The 12,655-nt window shown below is 35.7% G+C and overlaps 1 protein-coding gene and 1 pseudogene across 1 annotated transcript; one reads left to right on the top strand and one right to left on the bottom strand.

Moving 5' to 3' along the window:
• The first annotated feature begins 176 nt into the window (after positions 1–176).
• On the top strand, positions 177–5,914 carry LOC106426030 (protein transport Sec1a). Its single transcript, XM_048765470.1, has 22 exons — positions 177–577; positions 644–1,738; positions 1,842–1,897; positions 2,006–2,087; positions 2,175–2,253; positions 2,344–2,394; positions 2,485–2,581; positions 2,670–2,702; positions 2,847–2,975; positions 3,116–3,286; positions 3,374–3,457; positions 3,560–3,658; positions 3,735–3,805; positions 3,918–4,014; positions 4,118–4,243; positions 4,312–4,407; positions 4,510–4,626; positions 4,726–4,803; positions 4,888–5,111; positions 5,222–5,312; positions 5,433–5,522; positions 5,591–5,914. The coding sequence occupies exons 2-22, from the start codon at positions 1,513–1,515 to the stop codon at positions 5,660–5,662; spliced, it is 2,169 nt and encodes a 722-aa protein (XP_048621427.1). The 5' UTR covers positions 177–577; positions 644–1,512; the 3' UTR covers positions 5,663–5,914.
• A 2,807-nt stretch (positions 5,915–8,721) lies between these two features.
• LOC106426018 lies at positions 8,722–9,851 on the bottom strand (annotated as a pseudogene).
• Between the last annotated feature and the right edge of the window lie 2,804 nt (positions 9,852–12,655).

The following is a 12,655-nucleotide window of genomic DNA, read 5'->3' as shown; positions in this document are numbered from 1 at the left end:
AGTATACTACTAATTTGCTGCTAGTTCGAGGGGCTAATTCTGTAAAATGTATAAAATTGTTTTGTCTGTTGTTGATTTTAAACGGGCCATAATCCCAACGGGAGCCCATATTACTAGCCCTGGCCCCAGAGATAAGCAGCAGCCCATTTGTGGAGTTGGGGATGTCAGTCAATCCGCCACAATTAGAGAGCAAAAGCAATCTCTTCTTCACCAAGTTCTTAAGTCTGTCTATGAACTTTGCGATTCTGAGATTCCAGTTCATATGAAAGTAACGCATTGTTGAGCTTCAGCGGATTTTTGGTTTCAAATGTAGTTTGAGGGGGGACGATGGCTGGTAGTAGACAAAGAAACTAGATTCAATTGGGGGTTGATGATGTCATCTTACACAGTCTAATCGTGGGCTCATGAAGCAGATAAATTTGCTTCTCCTCCAGCGAAAAGGGTAGCTTTTTGCGATGTGTTAGCTGCCTGCTGCTGCTGCTTGGGTTAGGTGGAGGATGAAACCCATTCGAGCTGAGCTGAGTGGCTTTCCCTTCTTAAAGAGCTCAACAATCTTCACTCTCCCTTTTATATCAAGGTCTGAATGGAATTGATTTCAATTTTATTCATTAGTATTTTACTCCTCCTCCTCCTCCTCCTTTAGGTGGCTGAATTTGCGCTGCTCGAGGATTCCTTTGAAGCCAATCATCCATTACTATGGGAAGCTTAACCAATATTCAAGACGCTGAGAACACTCTTTTTTGCTATTAGAAGCTTTCTCATTGATCAACTCACCCTAACTGCGATGGCAGCAAGGCAGGCTTTCACCGCTTGGCTGAAGAAACTTTCAACAATATCAAATTGCTTGGGCAACCTCTTGACTATCGATCCTATGGTTCCATGATTATGCCCTACATTAGAGCTGCCACTCCCGACAAAGGAGAGGCTTCTTTACTCGGAGAAACGAACTATCTGTGCGGGGAGAGAGAGGTTTACAATGCCTTGTTACGGAGAGCCAAGCGATGCAATTCAAGTTTCGGGGATTACTCACTCCTTATGTGGACTGCTCATAATTAAACGCATACAGTGTCTCCTCGAGTCACAGCCAGAATTTACGTTTGGCTTTTGAGAATCAGAGGACAGCTAATGACAAAGTGTGTGGCTCTTGTGCTGTCTGCATATATATGAAAAGGAAGATTTGATTGGTGCTGTGTTGTCGAACAAGTTGAGTTACTTACTTGTCAGGGAATTTTCATCCCACCAAGACCTTCTCTGACAGGCTTATTAGAAGATCTCGCTACACATCCCCATAATAATAAGCAACAAGAAGAAGAGATGAGTACTACTGCTACCTACCCATTCATGCTGCTACCTTGACCCACACGAAACACCAATCAGAATAGTAATATTTTATTACCCCCCAAAAAAAAAAGTGAATGATTTATTTTATTTTGTTTTTTGGTGTCTTAATGGGGGGCAGTCAATGCTTGTTAATTTAAGAGGTAAAGAGAAGAAGAGAGGCTCAAGGGGGTAATGATACTATTAATAGGAATCTCTATTTGTAAGCTGAGCCATACATACATGCAATTCCTCTACTCTATCTATGATGATGCTGATGAAATCACTCGTCTCTCTTCTTCATCCACATCTCATCTTTCTTTACCGTCTTCCACCAATATGTCCTTCTCCGATTCAGAATCCTCCTCTCATCCCCGCGACGGCGGAGATTATAAGTTCTTTCGCCAGATCAGCCGCGATCGTAATCTCTCTCATTCTCCTTTTTTTGAACTGCATTGTGTCGTTGTTGCTGTTGTTGTTGTGAGGTGGGGGGCTAAGTTTGGATAGCCTAATGACGTTTTCAGGGTTGCTACACGAGATGCTTGGATCTACCAAAACAGGGGATTCAAAAGCTTGGAAGGTCTTTTCTTCTTCTTCTTCTTCTTTTTCCATCACACTTGTTCAAATGTTTGAGACTTGCTAATCTTAATGGATATATATATATGTGTGTGGGGTTGCAAAATGGCAGATACTTATCATGGACAGAGTTACGGTTAAAGTTATGTCAAAGTCCTGCAAAATGGCTGATATCACCGACCAAGGCATTTCCTGTAAGAATAATGAACGATTTATTGAAAGGGTTTCTTTCTTTCTTTCGCATAACTTGTGTTGAACATTTGGATCCTGACTGCTCTCAGTGGTAGAAGAACTTTTCAAGAGAAGGGAACCAATGCCTGGCATGGACGCTATCTACTTTATCCAACCTTCCAAAGAAAAGTGCGTACCCCTTCTTCTTTTTGTCTCTCTTTCCTCCTCGATTGTGTCCTTTTTGTTTGTTTATTATGTTTCTCTTTCTGTCTGTCGCAGCATTGTTATGTTTCTATCTGACATGTCTGGGAGGGAACCCTTGTACAGAAAGTAATTACTTCTATTTTTCTAACCATTAATTCTTGTGTTTCTCAGTTCATTGTGATTGACTACTTCTTTACCTTTTTTGTTCTCGCTCAGGGCATATATTTTTTTCAGTTCAACGATCCCCAAAGAACTGGTGAATCACATCAAAAGTGACTCAAGCGTCTTACCACGCATTGGTGCCTTAAGAGAGGTAAAACCAATGTTGAATAACAACTTTCCTTGCTGTTTTTTCTTTAATATGAGTTTTCCTTTTTACACTCTTACCTTTTTTCCTGCAGATGAACATGGAATACTTCCCCATAGACAATCAGGTAAGCTACCTACTCTTTTGTGCACCGCATAAGCATGTAGTTGAACTATCTTCATTCTGTATTTTGAGAGCCATCGCAAGTCATAGTTATGGGTTTTTCTTATGTAATTCTTTTTTGTTTCTCCACTGATGATCGATCACTCAGGGATTTCTAACTGATCACGATCAAGCATTGCAAACGCTCTATGCTGAAAATGCTGAGAATTCTCGCCATTTTAATATTTGTTTGAATATGATGGCTACTAGAATCGCTACCGTGTTTGCTTCCCTCAAGGTAAAACAATACGACCTACTTGCCTTATTTTGATGCTATCGTTCCTTCTTTGTATGGACCAAATTATTGATCAAGGGGCCTCTTTGTAGGCAACTCAAGCTTTTCCCTCTTTCTTTATTGTCTTATTTTTGTCTTGTTAGGAATTACCCTTTGTTCGGTATCGAGCTGCCAAGTCCACGGCCCCACGTGACTTGGTTCCGTCAAAGCTTGCTGCTGCTATTTGGGACTGTATCTCTAAATTCAAAGCCATTCCCAACTTCCCCCAGACCGAAACATGTGAGCTGCTCATTGTGGATAGATCAGTGGATCAGGTTTTTTAACCCTCATCTGATACACATATACTTCATACTAGTAATTTATATTTGTCTCAACAGAGACTGACATGCATGTAACTGTAGATTGCTCCTATCATACATGAATGGACCTATGATGCTATGTGCCATGATTTGCTTGATATGGAGGGGAATAAACATGTTATTGAGGTAACTCCTTTTTCTTTCATTCTAGGGTCCTTTGTGGGCTCTTTTTTACCTTTTTTTCTCTATTTATCTGGTCATAAAGTGTATATATGACATATATGGTAGGTTCCCAGTAAAACTGGTGGGCCTCCGGAGAAAAAGGAGATAGTACTTGAAGATCATGATCCAGTGTGGCTTGAGCTTCGACACACACATATTGCAGATGTATTAACACCGTTACTTACAAACTATCTTTCCCGCAGAATAAGCTCACCATTTTTTTTTTTTTTATATAATTAAGGCTAGCGAGCGTTTGCATGAGAAAATGGCCAACTTTGCCTCAAAGAACAAAGCCGCACAAATGAGATCAAAGTCAGTGCTAAGTATTTTATCTTATCTTCCCAAATTCATATATTTTCTCCGGTTGCTCCACAGAGCGATTTTCTTGATATGTAATAGCTAACATTGAGCTAACATTACGCAGAGAGGGTAGCGAGTTGTCTACACGTGATCTGCAGAAAATAGTACAGGCATTGCCACAATATGGAGAGCAAGTTGACAAACTATCCACTCATGTAGAGGTTTGTTTTTTTTCAACCACAAAAAAAAATATGATCTCAAACAAAACAGGGGTTAGATGTAAAGGAGTTTTGTCTGTTGGTATGTTTTGAAATCAAAATGCAGATAGCTGGAAAAATTAACAGAATAATAAGAGACACCGGACTTAGGGATCTAGGGCAGCTGGAACAAGATCTTGTTTTCGGAGACGCAGCTGCCAAGGACGTTATCAATTTCCTCAGGACAAATCAGGTTTGAAACAAAAGCAAATTAAGATAAAAAGAAACCGCAATGTTTTATAATATTTTTTAAAAATGCAGGACACAAACCCGGAGAACAAATTGCGACTATTGATGATTTATGCAACGGTGTACCCGGAGAAGTTCGAAGGTGACAAGGGCGTGAAGCTAATGCAGGTAAGGTAGCTTTTGGTGTGATAGGGAGCCGTCCTCTTGTAATGCATATACATATATATTGGAGAGTAGCTTTCATACTAATAAGTTATATATGATCATCAGCTTGCTAAGTTATCACCAGTGGATATGAAGGTTATAAGCAACATGCAATTGATAGCTGGCTCTCCAGAAAACAAGACTAAATCCGGTAGTTTCTCCCTCAAATTTGACACCGGAAAGGTACTTTTTAGAAAAGAATGAAACATATTTTTCTAATTTTGTGTACGTTAAATCCCCTGTTTGAATACTCTTTTTTTTTCTTTTTTTTTTGGTGAATAGACAAAACAAGCAAACAGGAAAGATAGGTCTGGTGAAGAAGAAACGTGGCAACTGTTCCGGTTTTATCCCATGCTCGAGGTTGATGAACACACTATACACTAGTACCCCATATATATATTAATTATTCACTGTTGGCTGAGATGGTGAGATTTTAATTAACAGGAGCTACTTGAGAAACTTGTGAAAGGGGATCTGTCCAAAAGCGACTATTTATGCATGAACCAATCGAGTCATAAGGAGGAGGAGAGTGAATCCCGAACAGGATCAGTGAGGAAGAGCTCTGCTCCTACGGCGGTTCCAGAGCGGAAAGCCACCCCTCATTCTATGAGATCAAGACGGACTGCAACTTGGGCACGTCCTCATTCTTCTGACGATGGCTATTCCAGGCAAAGCAAAAAAACTCTCTAAGCATATTCTTTCCTTTTTTTTCTTGAGTAGTAAGTAGCTTGGTGTTCCAATAATTAAGAAGCATACCTTTCTTTCTTCGCACAAACAGTGACTCAGTGCTGAAAAGTGCTTCACTGGACTTGAAGAAGCTAGGGCAACGCATCTTTGTGTTCATTATTGGTGGGGCAACTCGATCCGAGGTATATATATATATATATATATATATATAAACAAACAAATCCGAGCTAACTGAATGTTTGTTGTTGTTACTTTCTTTTTATTAAAATCTCTTCTTTTTTTTTTGTTGGTTTGACTGACAGCTCCGAGTTTGCCACAAGTTGACAAGCAGTTTGAGGAGAGAAGTGGTACTAGGCTCCACTAGTTTCGACGATCCCCCACAATACATCACGGTAATTCCAAACAATAACTCTCATTTATAAGAGGATTCATCCAACTGTTTTAAAATGTCTTTTGGCAGAAGCTGAAACTGCTGTCGGAGAAAGACATAGCAGGGGCTCCTGCTCAGCCCTTCAAACCACAATACTGGTGAACTTAACATAGCAGCTCAAGTCAACCTTTTAAGACAAACATAAAAGAAGAAGTTAGTTTTGTTGGTTAGTCAACCGGCACACATTGAACTGTCATTGTTCTTGCTTCTCCAACTCTTTACCTTTTGCTTCTTTTCTTTATTTTTACTTTTTCCTTTCATTTGATGGACCTTATTCTACGTGTCACAATTAGCTCTAGTCTCTTTGTCGACTTAATAAATTTTCTTTAAAAAGTCTTAAACCTTTTCTCGTAAGAATCAGATGGAAAAAAACAACTAGGTAATCTTGGCCGAAATGGGTTTCCGAATGAATTGTGCCATGTCTCTTTGAAGGTGAACTCTACTGTATTTACATCTGCTAACAAGAAAAGGAAAAATAAAAAAAGAATTGATATATCTATTAAACTTTTATAACCATGCATGTATGCACTAATGTACTATTAATTTTCAGTACGCTAATTAATCAGGTTCCCTTTTGCTAAAAAATGTTATTATATATCCCATTAAACAACAATGGTGCATGTGAAAATACAGACAACAATATATGAGCAGTTCCCAACTAACTCACTATACTACTAATACTAACCATATTTTATTTGTATTAAAAAAAGCAACCTTATATATATGAGTGTGTCAACCAGCTGATTAGAAAAACATACATGCATGTCTTTAGGTTAACTTGTTTTTTTATTGGTCCAAACAATCATATACACTTTAATTGAGAAACTTTATTTCAAAGAGAGACGTGGAATCAGTTGACTGACGTCAATCTTATTTCCACCGACGACCACATCAGAGTTTACAACTAACGATCGATGGTTGGGCTCTTTGATCCTTCCTAAAGTCAAAAGTTTAAAACTTGTAATGGCAACCACTTTTCCAACATAAACTATCTATGTATAGGTAATACATATAGAATCGAATTGAGAAAGGTATGACCCTTTCCTCGCAACGGTGCTTAAATTATGACCCACCAAATTTATCAATTTCGTTGACTATTATTCATGCGTTTCTGGTGATGTAGTAACTAAGAGCGTTTTTGGTTATAACTACTTTATACTAGGCCTGAGACGGATCGGGTATCCGGGCAATTTTAAGATATCCGGATCCGGATCCTTATCCGGCGGATCCATAATTTTACTATCCTTATCTGGATCCGGGGTTCGCGGATATCCGGGTGTCGGATATCCTTCTAAAAATTATAATATCCGGCGGATATCCGGATCCGGATTTGGATCCTTAAAATAAATAAAAATAATATTAATATATATAAAATATTAACAATAATTTAAAAATAAAAATATATATAATGTTTTTAATTATTTCTATGTATAATATTACAAAATTTACATAAAATTTATATATACTATTATAAAAATAAAAATATATTAAATAAAATTAGTTTTTATATATAGATATTACTATTTTTGAAATAGTTTTTTTTTTTTTGAAATAGGGCATATTTTTGAAATAGTTATTAATAAAATTTACGGATCCGGATATCCGGACTAAAAAATCAAGATATCCGGATCCGGATTCGGCTTTGACGGATCCAACATTTTACTATCCGGATCCGGCCTCTCCGGATATTCGGATTTTCGGATCGGATCCGGATCGGATCACGGATCGAATCCGGATCTCGGATAAAAGTTCCAGGCCTACTTTACACTGCAGTATTTTTGGTTGCTTATCATCACAAGAGTTATTTGATTCTTTTTTTTTCTGGTGGATCTTTATTTTTATTCGTTAATTAGTCAATGTGTTCTTGGTGAAATTAATTTTATCACCACAGATTCATACAGTAACTGTTTTTCGTTCTTGATTGGTAAATAAGTTATCAAAGAGTTACCGACACAACTATAGGTGGTTCTCTCTTGTATCAGCTAGTATATCCCCTATATATTATTTATGAAACATTACAACTTCTTTTTGTAGCCACGTGTCATCACTATAATGATTCTTAGAATTATTAGAGAAATAGGTTGGTCCATCTAATTATATAATAAACTTTTTATTAAACTAACCATAAATTCATTATTAATGTCATTTATTATTTCCTTAAATAAAGATTACGAAATTGCCTAATGTTGGTAAAATATATATGACAATTAATGATTTTGAATAATAAAGATCTGATAAAAAAAATGTATCTTCTATCAAATTTGTTTAATTTAAAACTATTAAAATAATTTTTTTAAAAAACACAATAACCATATTATAAAAATTTAGATTTTTCTGTATATTTTATATTTTGAATTTTAAAAAAATGACTATAAATTACTAAAACTGTTAAAAGTCTCACATTCCAAATTTTGCAATCCATGGTTTAAAATTTTTGTTATGACAAAATACAAATGATTACAAAACTATATAAATAAAAGTATAATTTAATTAATCATTAAGATTTAAAATATATATGTATATATATCATTCTAAATTAAACTATAAACCATATTGAATAAATAAATATTTTAGCTTCAAAATTTACTTTGAATAATTTTTTTTGATAAAAGTTTTGAACTAACATTGATAATTTTTTTTAAATTATCAATTACTAAAATTATTAATCCCACAATGAAAATTTTGTTATGAGTAATTTAAAGTTTTTGCTATTAAAAATACACATGATAAAAAAAACATATGAGTAGAAAGCATCATTTAAAAAAAAAATAGACATTAATATTAAAAATATACTATGTATGTTAATATCATTTAAATTTAATTACATATCCTATTAAAAATTTTTAAAAAAATGTTTGGATTAATAAAATTGATTTATACATTCGCACCAATTTAATTATATATCTAATAGTTACTGACTTTTAATTATTCAATATATATTTATTATTTCATAATATGTAAGAACATATAATACATAAAATAATTTTTATATATAATGTTTATTGTTAAGTCGCGGATCTTAATCTAGTATATTGTTAAGTCGCATTGCTTACCTTCAATGCCGTTTAAACTTTTCAACATGTATTTAATTTTCTTTCCAACAACGTCAAGTTATATCATCCTGTAAATATATATACTATAAATGGGAATATTGGTCTATAGCAAGTTATGGCTCTCTTATACGCTAGCACTGCAAATGGCGTGAAGATAGTATTAATATATAATAAATCCATACAACTCTATAAATTAATTAATGCACTTTAATTGTAGGGCATGAAGTATATATATATAAACGAATTAACCAGCAGCTTAATCAATTAGTCAGTCATCAAGACCAATCACCACTAGCAAGTTTTAACCATGAATTAGATGAAGTAGCGTTGTGAATGTTGCCACCACCATCTCTCCCCACGCTCATGGTCGTTGGATCAACGGAATATTCTTGGCAAGCTAAGTTGAGATCTAGAGATGGTTGATCTAGCGCCTGAGATCTTACGGCAGAAGAATCGTGTAGTGGCGTCATACGAAGATAAGTGGAAGGTGTTAACCAGTGACATCTCTTATGACCTCCCAAGGCTTGTCCCGATGAGAATACGCGATGGCAGACGGTGCATTCGTGAGCGTTGGATCTCTTTCTGGCGATGATGTGAGCCGCGGCCGTTGGCTTGTCTTCTTCCTCCTCCTCCTCTGCATCCTCGTCCTCTTCCTCTTCATCGTCATCTTCTTTGTATTCATCCTCCTCTTCCTCCTCCTCTTTATCTTGAGAGGCAAAACAACCCTTCACTTTCTTGTGGCTTGCCCTGTGTCCACCCAGTGCCTGATGCGACGCAAATACCTTCTTGCAAGCTTTGCACTGGAAAACATGTGCGGTTTTTTTTTTTTTCACGGTTTTGCTCTTGCCGTGTCCATGCTTGTTGTTGTTGTAAGCATTCCCTGAATTGGACAGCAACACAAGACAGTTGGCAAGCTCTTCGTCTTCGTTTGGATACAAGTTAAGATGATGATTCGATCTCTCCCTCTTCCATGGAGGACGTGACATATTGCCTTCATCGTGTTGTCCGCGACTGCTGAACATGACCAAATCAATGCATGATGAGTTCTGCATGGCTTTTTGAGGTGTGTCTAAGTAAGTGTTTGGTGAGTGAGTTAAAAAAGGAGGAAGCCCTTGTTTTCAGTGGAAGTAATGGGTTTGGTGTCTTCTTTGTTTTTGTGGTTCCAAGTAATTGAGTCCTTGAGCTTATGACACGTGCTGCTGCTTTTGACTTTTTCCATACATTCCTCCCTATTATTATTGTATAGAGATAAGATGAATGCACATTTCACACCGCTGTTAATCAAATTAAATATATTGTGAACTGATAATATGGGCTTATAATAGTTTTTTTACAATATCATATAACAAAAAAAGACCCAAAAAGGGAAGGATCCACACAGAGTTTTGCACTTTCTGCATATGATTTTGCCCATATAATACCCATGTTCGTTTCATCACCGCTGGACGCAGCGGTAGCGGCAGCGGCAGCGTCCATAATTAAGCTTTTCATCACCGCAACATACAATGCCGGTGAAGCACCATTGACTTGATTTTTCAATCGATGCGGCAGCTAACAAGAAACAAACGGATACGGAAAATTTCAGTGTCACTGGCGTCTAGGTTTCTATGTCTCTTAGCAATTAATTGGCGATTGTTTTAACTTCCGATTCTGTTTTTTGTCGCTTTTACTGTATTTTTTTGAACGCAGCCGCTACTTCCGGTGATGAAACGAACAGGCAGTGGCGGAGCCACATAGAACAAGGTGGGGGCCATTGAACCCAACAAAATTTAAGAAATTAGTGTAAGTTATTAATTTCAACCTATATGTTCCCACTGTAAATATTTTAGCTTAGTGTAGATGCCCAACAATATTATTCTCTGCCTCCGCCACTGCGAACAGGGGTAGTGTCTTTAACATAAACATCGTCAAACAATCGCTTAATCCTTTTAACATGAATTCATATGTGTGGGTTACTGCATGTGTACTACATATCTTAAAAAAATATACATGTCACACAAACGGACCACACAAACACATGTATAAATAATTTTCTTTTAGGGTCATTTTGGGCCCAGATTACAGTGGGAAGAGAGCAAAGTGGGGAGGAGACATGAGTGAGAGAGTAAGTGCAATAAGTGGTTTCTCAATTAAGAGATGTTGACAAGGCAACATGTCTGGTGTAATTATTTTGTAAAAAAAGATATTTCAAGTTTTACTCTAATACAGTTCCTGTTTTACCTATTATAATAATCGGTTTATAAAATCATGTATTGCATCAAGCTAATGTTGAGTGGATTAGCTATTTAGCGTACTCACACGTAAGCCACAAATCTTGTTGAAAAGAAAGTAACTGTCTTGTACCATATTGGTAAACTGTTGGATTTATTAACTAGAGCTAGCTGGCTTCAGACTTAGTTCTGAGCTACGTTGCACGGAAGCTTCATCGGACGTCCGCTTCCCGCTTCGGAACCGGAATCGGAATCGGAACCTCATGGAAGCTTACGGAATCTCGCTTCCAAAACGTTTCTAAAATATTCTTTTTAAGAACACATTGGAAGCTTACGATTTCGTTTTGGAATCACGCTTCCATTCTTTAAAAAAAACACAATATCTTATATCAATAAAAATATAAAATTATAATTTTTAATTTATATAAAATCCAAGTTTTAATACTCAATCTGTTCCTGAAAGTAAGATTTTCTAGAGTATGCACGCTTATTAAGAATTTAATAAATGTTTATAATTTAAATTACTTTTTACTTTATTATACACTTTCCAATAACTTTCCACCAATGAAATTTAATCAATTCAAATATTCTCAATAAATGTTCCTCAAAAGTATTAAAAAGTACCTTAATAATATAGAAAATCTATCTTTATGGAACAAGAAAAAAATCTAAAACATCTTACTTTCGGGAACGGAGGTAGTAGTATTTAGTAGAGAGAATAGAAATATACAAATATTAAAATTAATACTATAAATTATCTTTATGCATTGATGTTTTTATTAAAGATAAATCATATATTCAAATATATTATGTCAATTAATTCTAAAGTATTAAAAATAATTAATATAATAATTTCTTTTAAATTTAATTTATGTGTATTTTCATAGTCTTAATATAAAATCATTTCAAAATTATTATAAATGAATAAATGCTTTATTTTAAATTTAAATAATATAACTTTTAGTTCTATATTTTTAAAAACTTCTTATATATGTATATATATAGATACGCTTCCAACACGTATCCGCTTTCTAATTTTTTTAAAAAAATCGCTTCTACGTTTCCATACGCTTCCGCTTCCACGCACCTGCTTCCGTTTCCATGTAACATAGGTTCTGATTATTATGTGAACAATATGAAAATTAAATTCAGTCCTTTCCAAACAAGCTAATATTAGAGGGATATCAATTGTCTCCTAAGTGCATGATTAACCCCGGTCTTTTAGTCGGGGTTCTTAACTCATGATTTGACATTTTTTGTTTTTTTTTTGTTTTTTACACTTTTCGGCTAAGAGACGACTCTTATTTCTCTTATTTAAGAGACGGTTCTTAGATTTTCTTAGTTATAATCTAAGAAAAGTTAAGAACCGTTTCTTAATCAAAGATAAGAACCCCAGTTAAGAGACTGGCGTTAATCATGAGCATACAGGCAATACTCTATATAGTATAAAATTCAGTATGTATTTCATTAACATTGGTAACAGAAATACTAATACATACTGTGAGGATTGAAAGTTTTATATTTGAATTTTTAAAGAATCAAAAGCAGAAGAGGAGAGAAGGATAATAGACCGTCCAGTCCGTACGATTGAGTCAACGTCGATGGCAGCCTTTTGGCACCTAAATGGGCCTACTCTCCTCAATTTTTGGACTCATTATCATCTCACTCTCACGCTTCCCTATACTCTCTCCCCTACAGCGTCACGTGTCACGATTGAATCTAAACCGTCGGTTTGTGTACAGAAGTACCGTGAGCGCGTGAGGAGAGAGAGGCGAATGCAGATACGATCGCTCACTCTTTTGTCCTCCCTTAGACGATCCACCTTCATTTTC

The sequence above is a fragment of the Brassica napus genome, chromosome C8, assembly GCF_020379485.1.
Source record: "Brassica napus cultivar Da-Ae chromosome C8, Da-Ae, whole genome shotgun sequence".
Taxonomy (NCBI): Eukaryota; Viridiplantae; Streptophyta; class Magnoliopsida; order Brassicales; family Brassicaceae; genus Brassica; species Brassica napus.
The sequence above is the reverse complement of the archived record's forward strand: the minus strand, read 5'-3'. Positions and strand labels throughout refer to the sequence as shown.

What these genes read in the sequence shown, in the direction of transcription:
- LOC106426030 (XM_048765470.1), top strand. Translation starts at nt 1,513, where the DNA reads ATGATACTATTAATAGGAATCTCTATTTGTAAGCTGAGCCATACATAC. An exon ending in CACCGACCAAGGCATTTCCT is followed by an intron (nt 2,088 to 2,174) that starts GTAAGAATAATG and finishes GACTGCTCTCAG; the next exon opens with TGGTAGAAGAACTTTTCAAG. An exon ending in ATTTCCTCAGGACAAATCAG is followed by an intron (nt 4,244 to 4,311) that starts GTTTGAAACAAA and finishes TTAAAAATGCAG; the next exon opens with GACACAAACCCGGAGAACAA.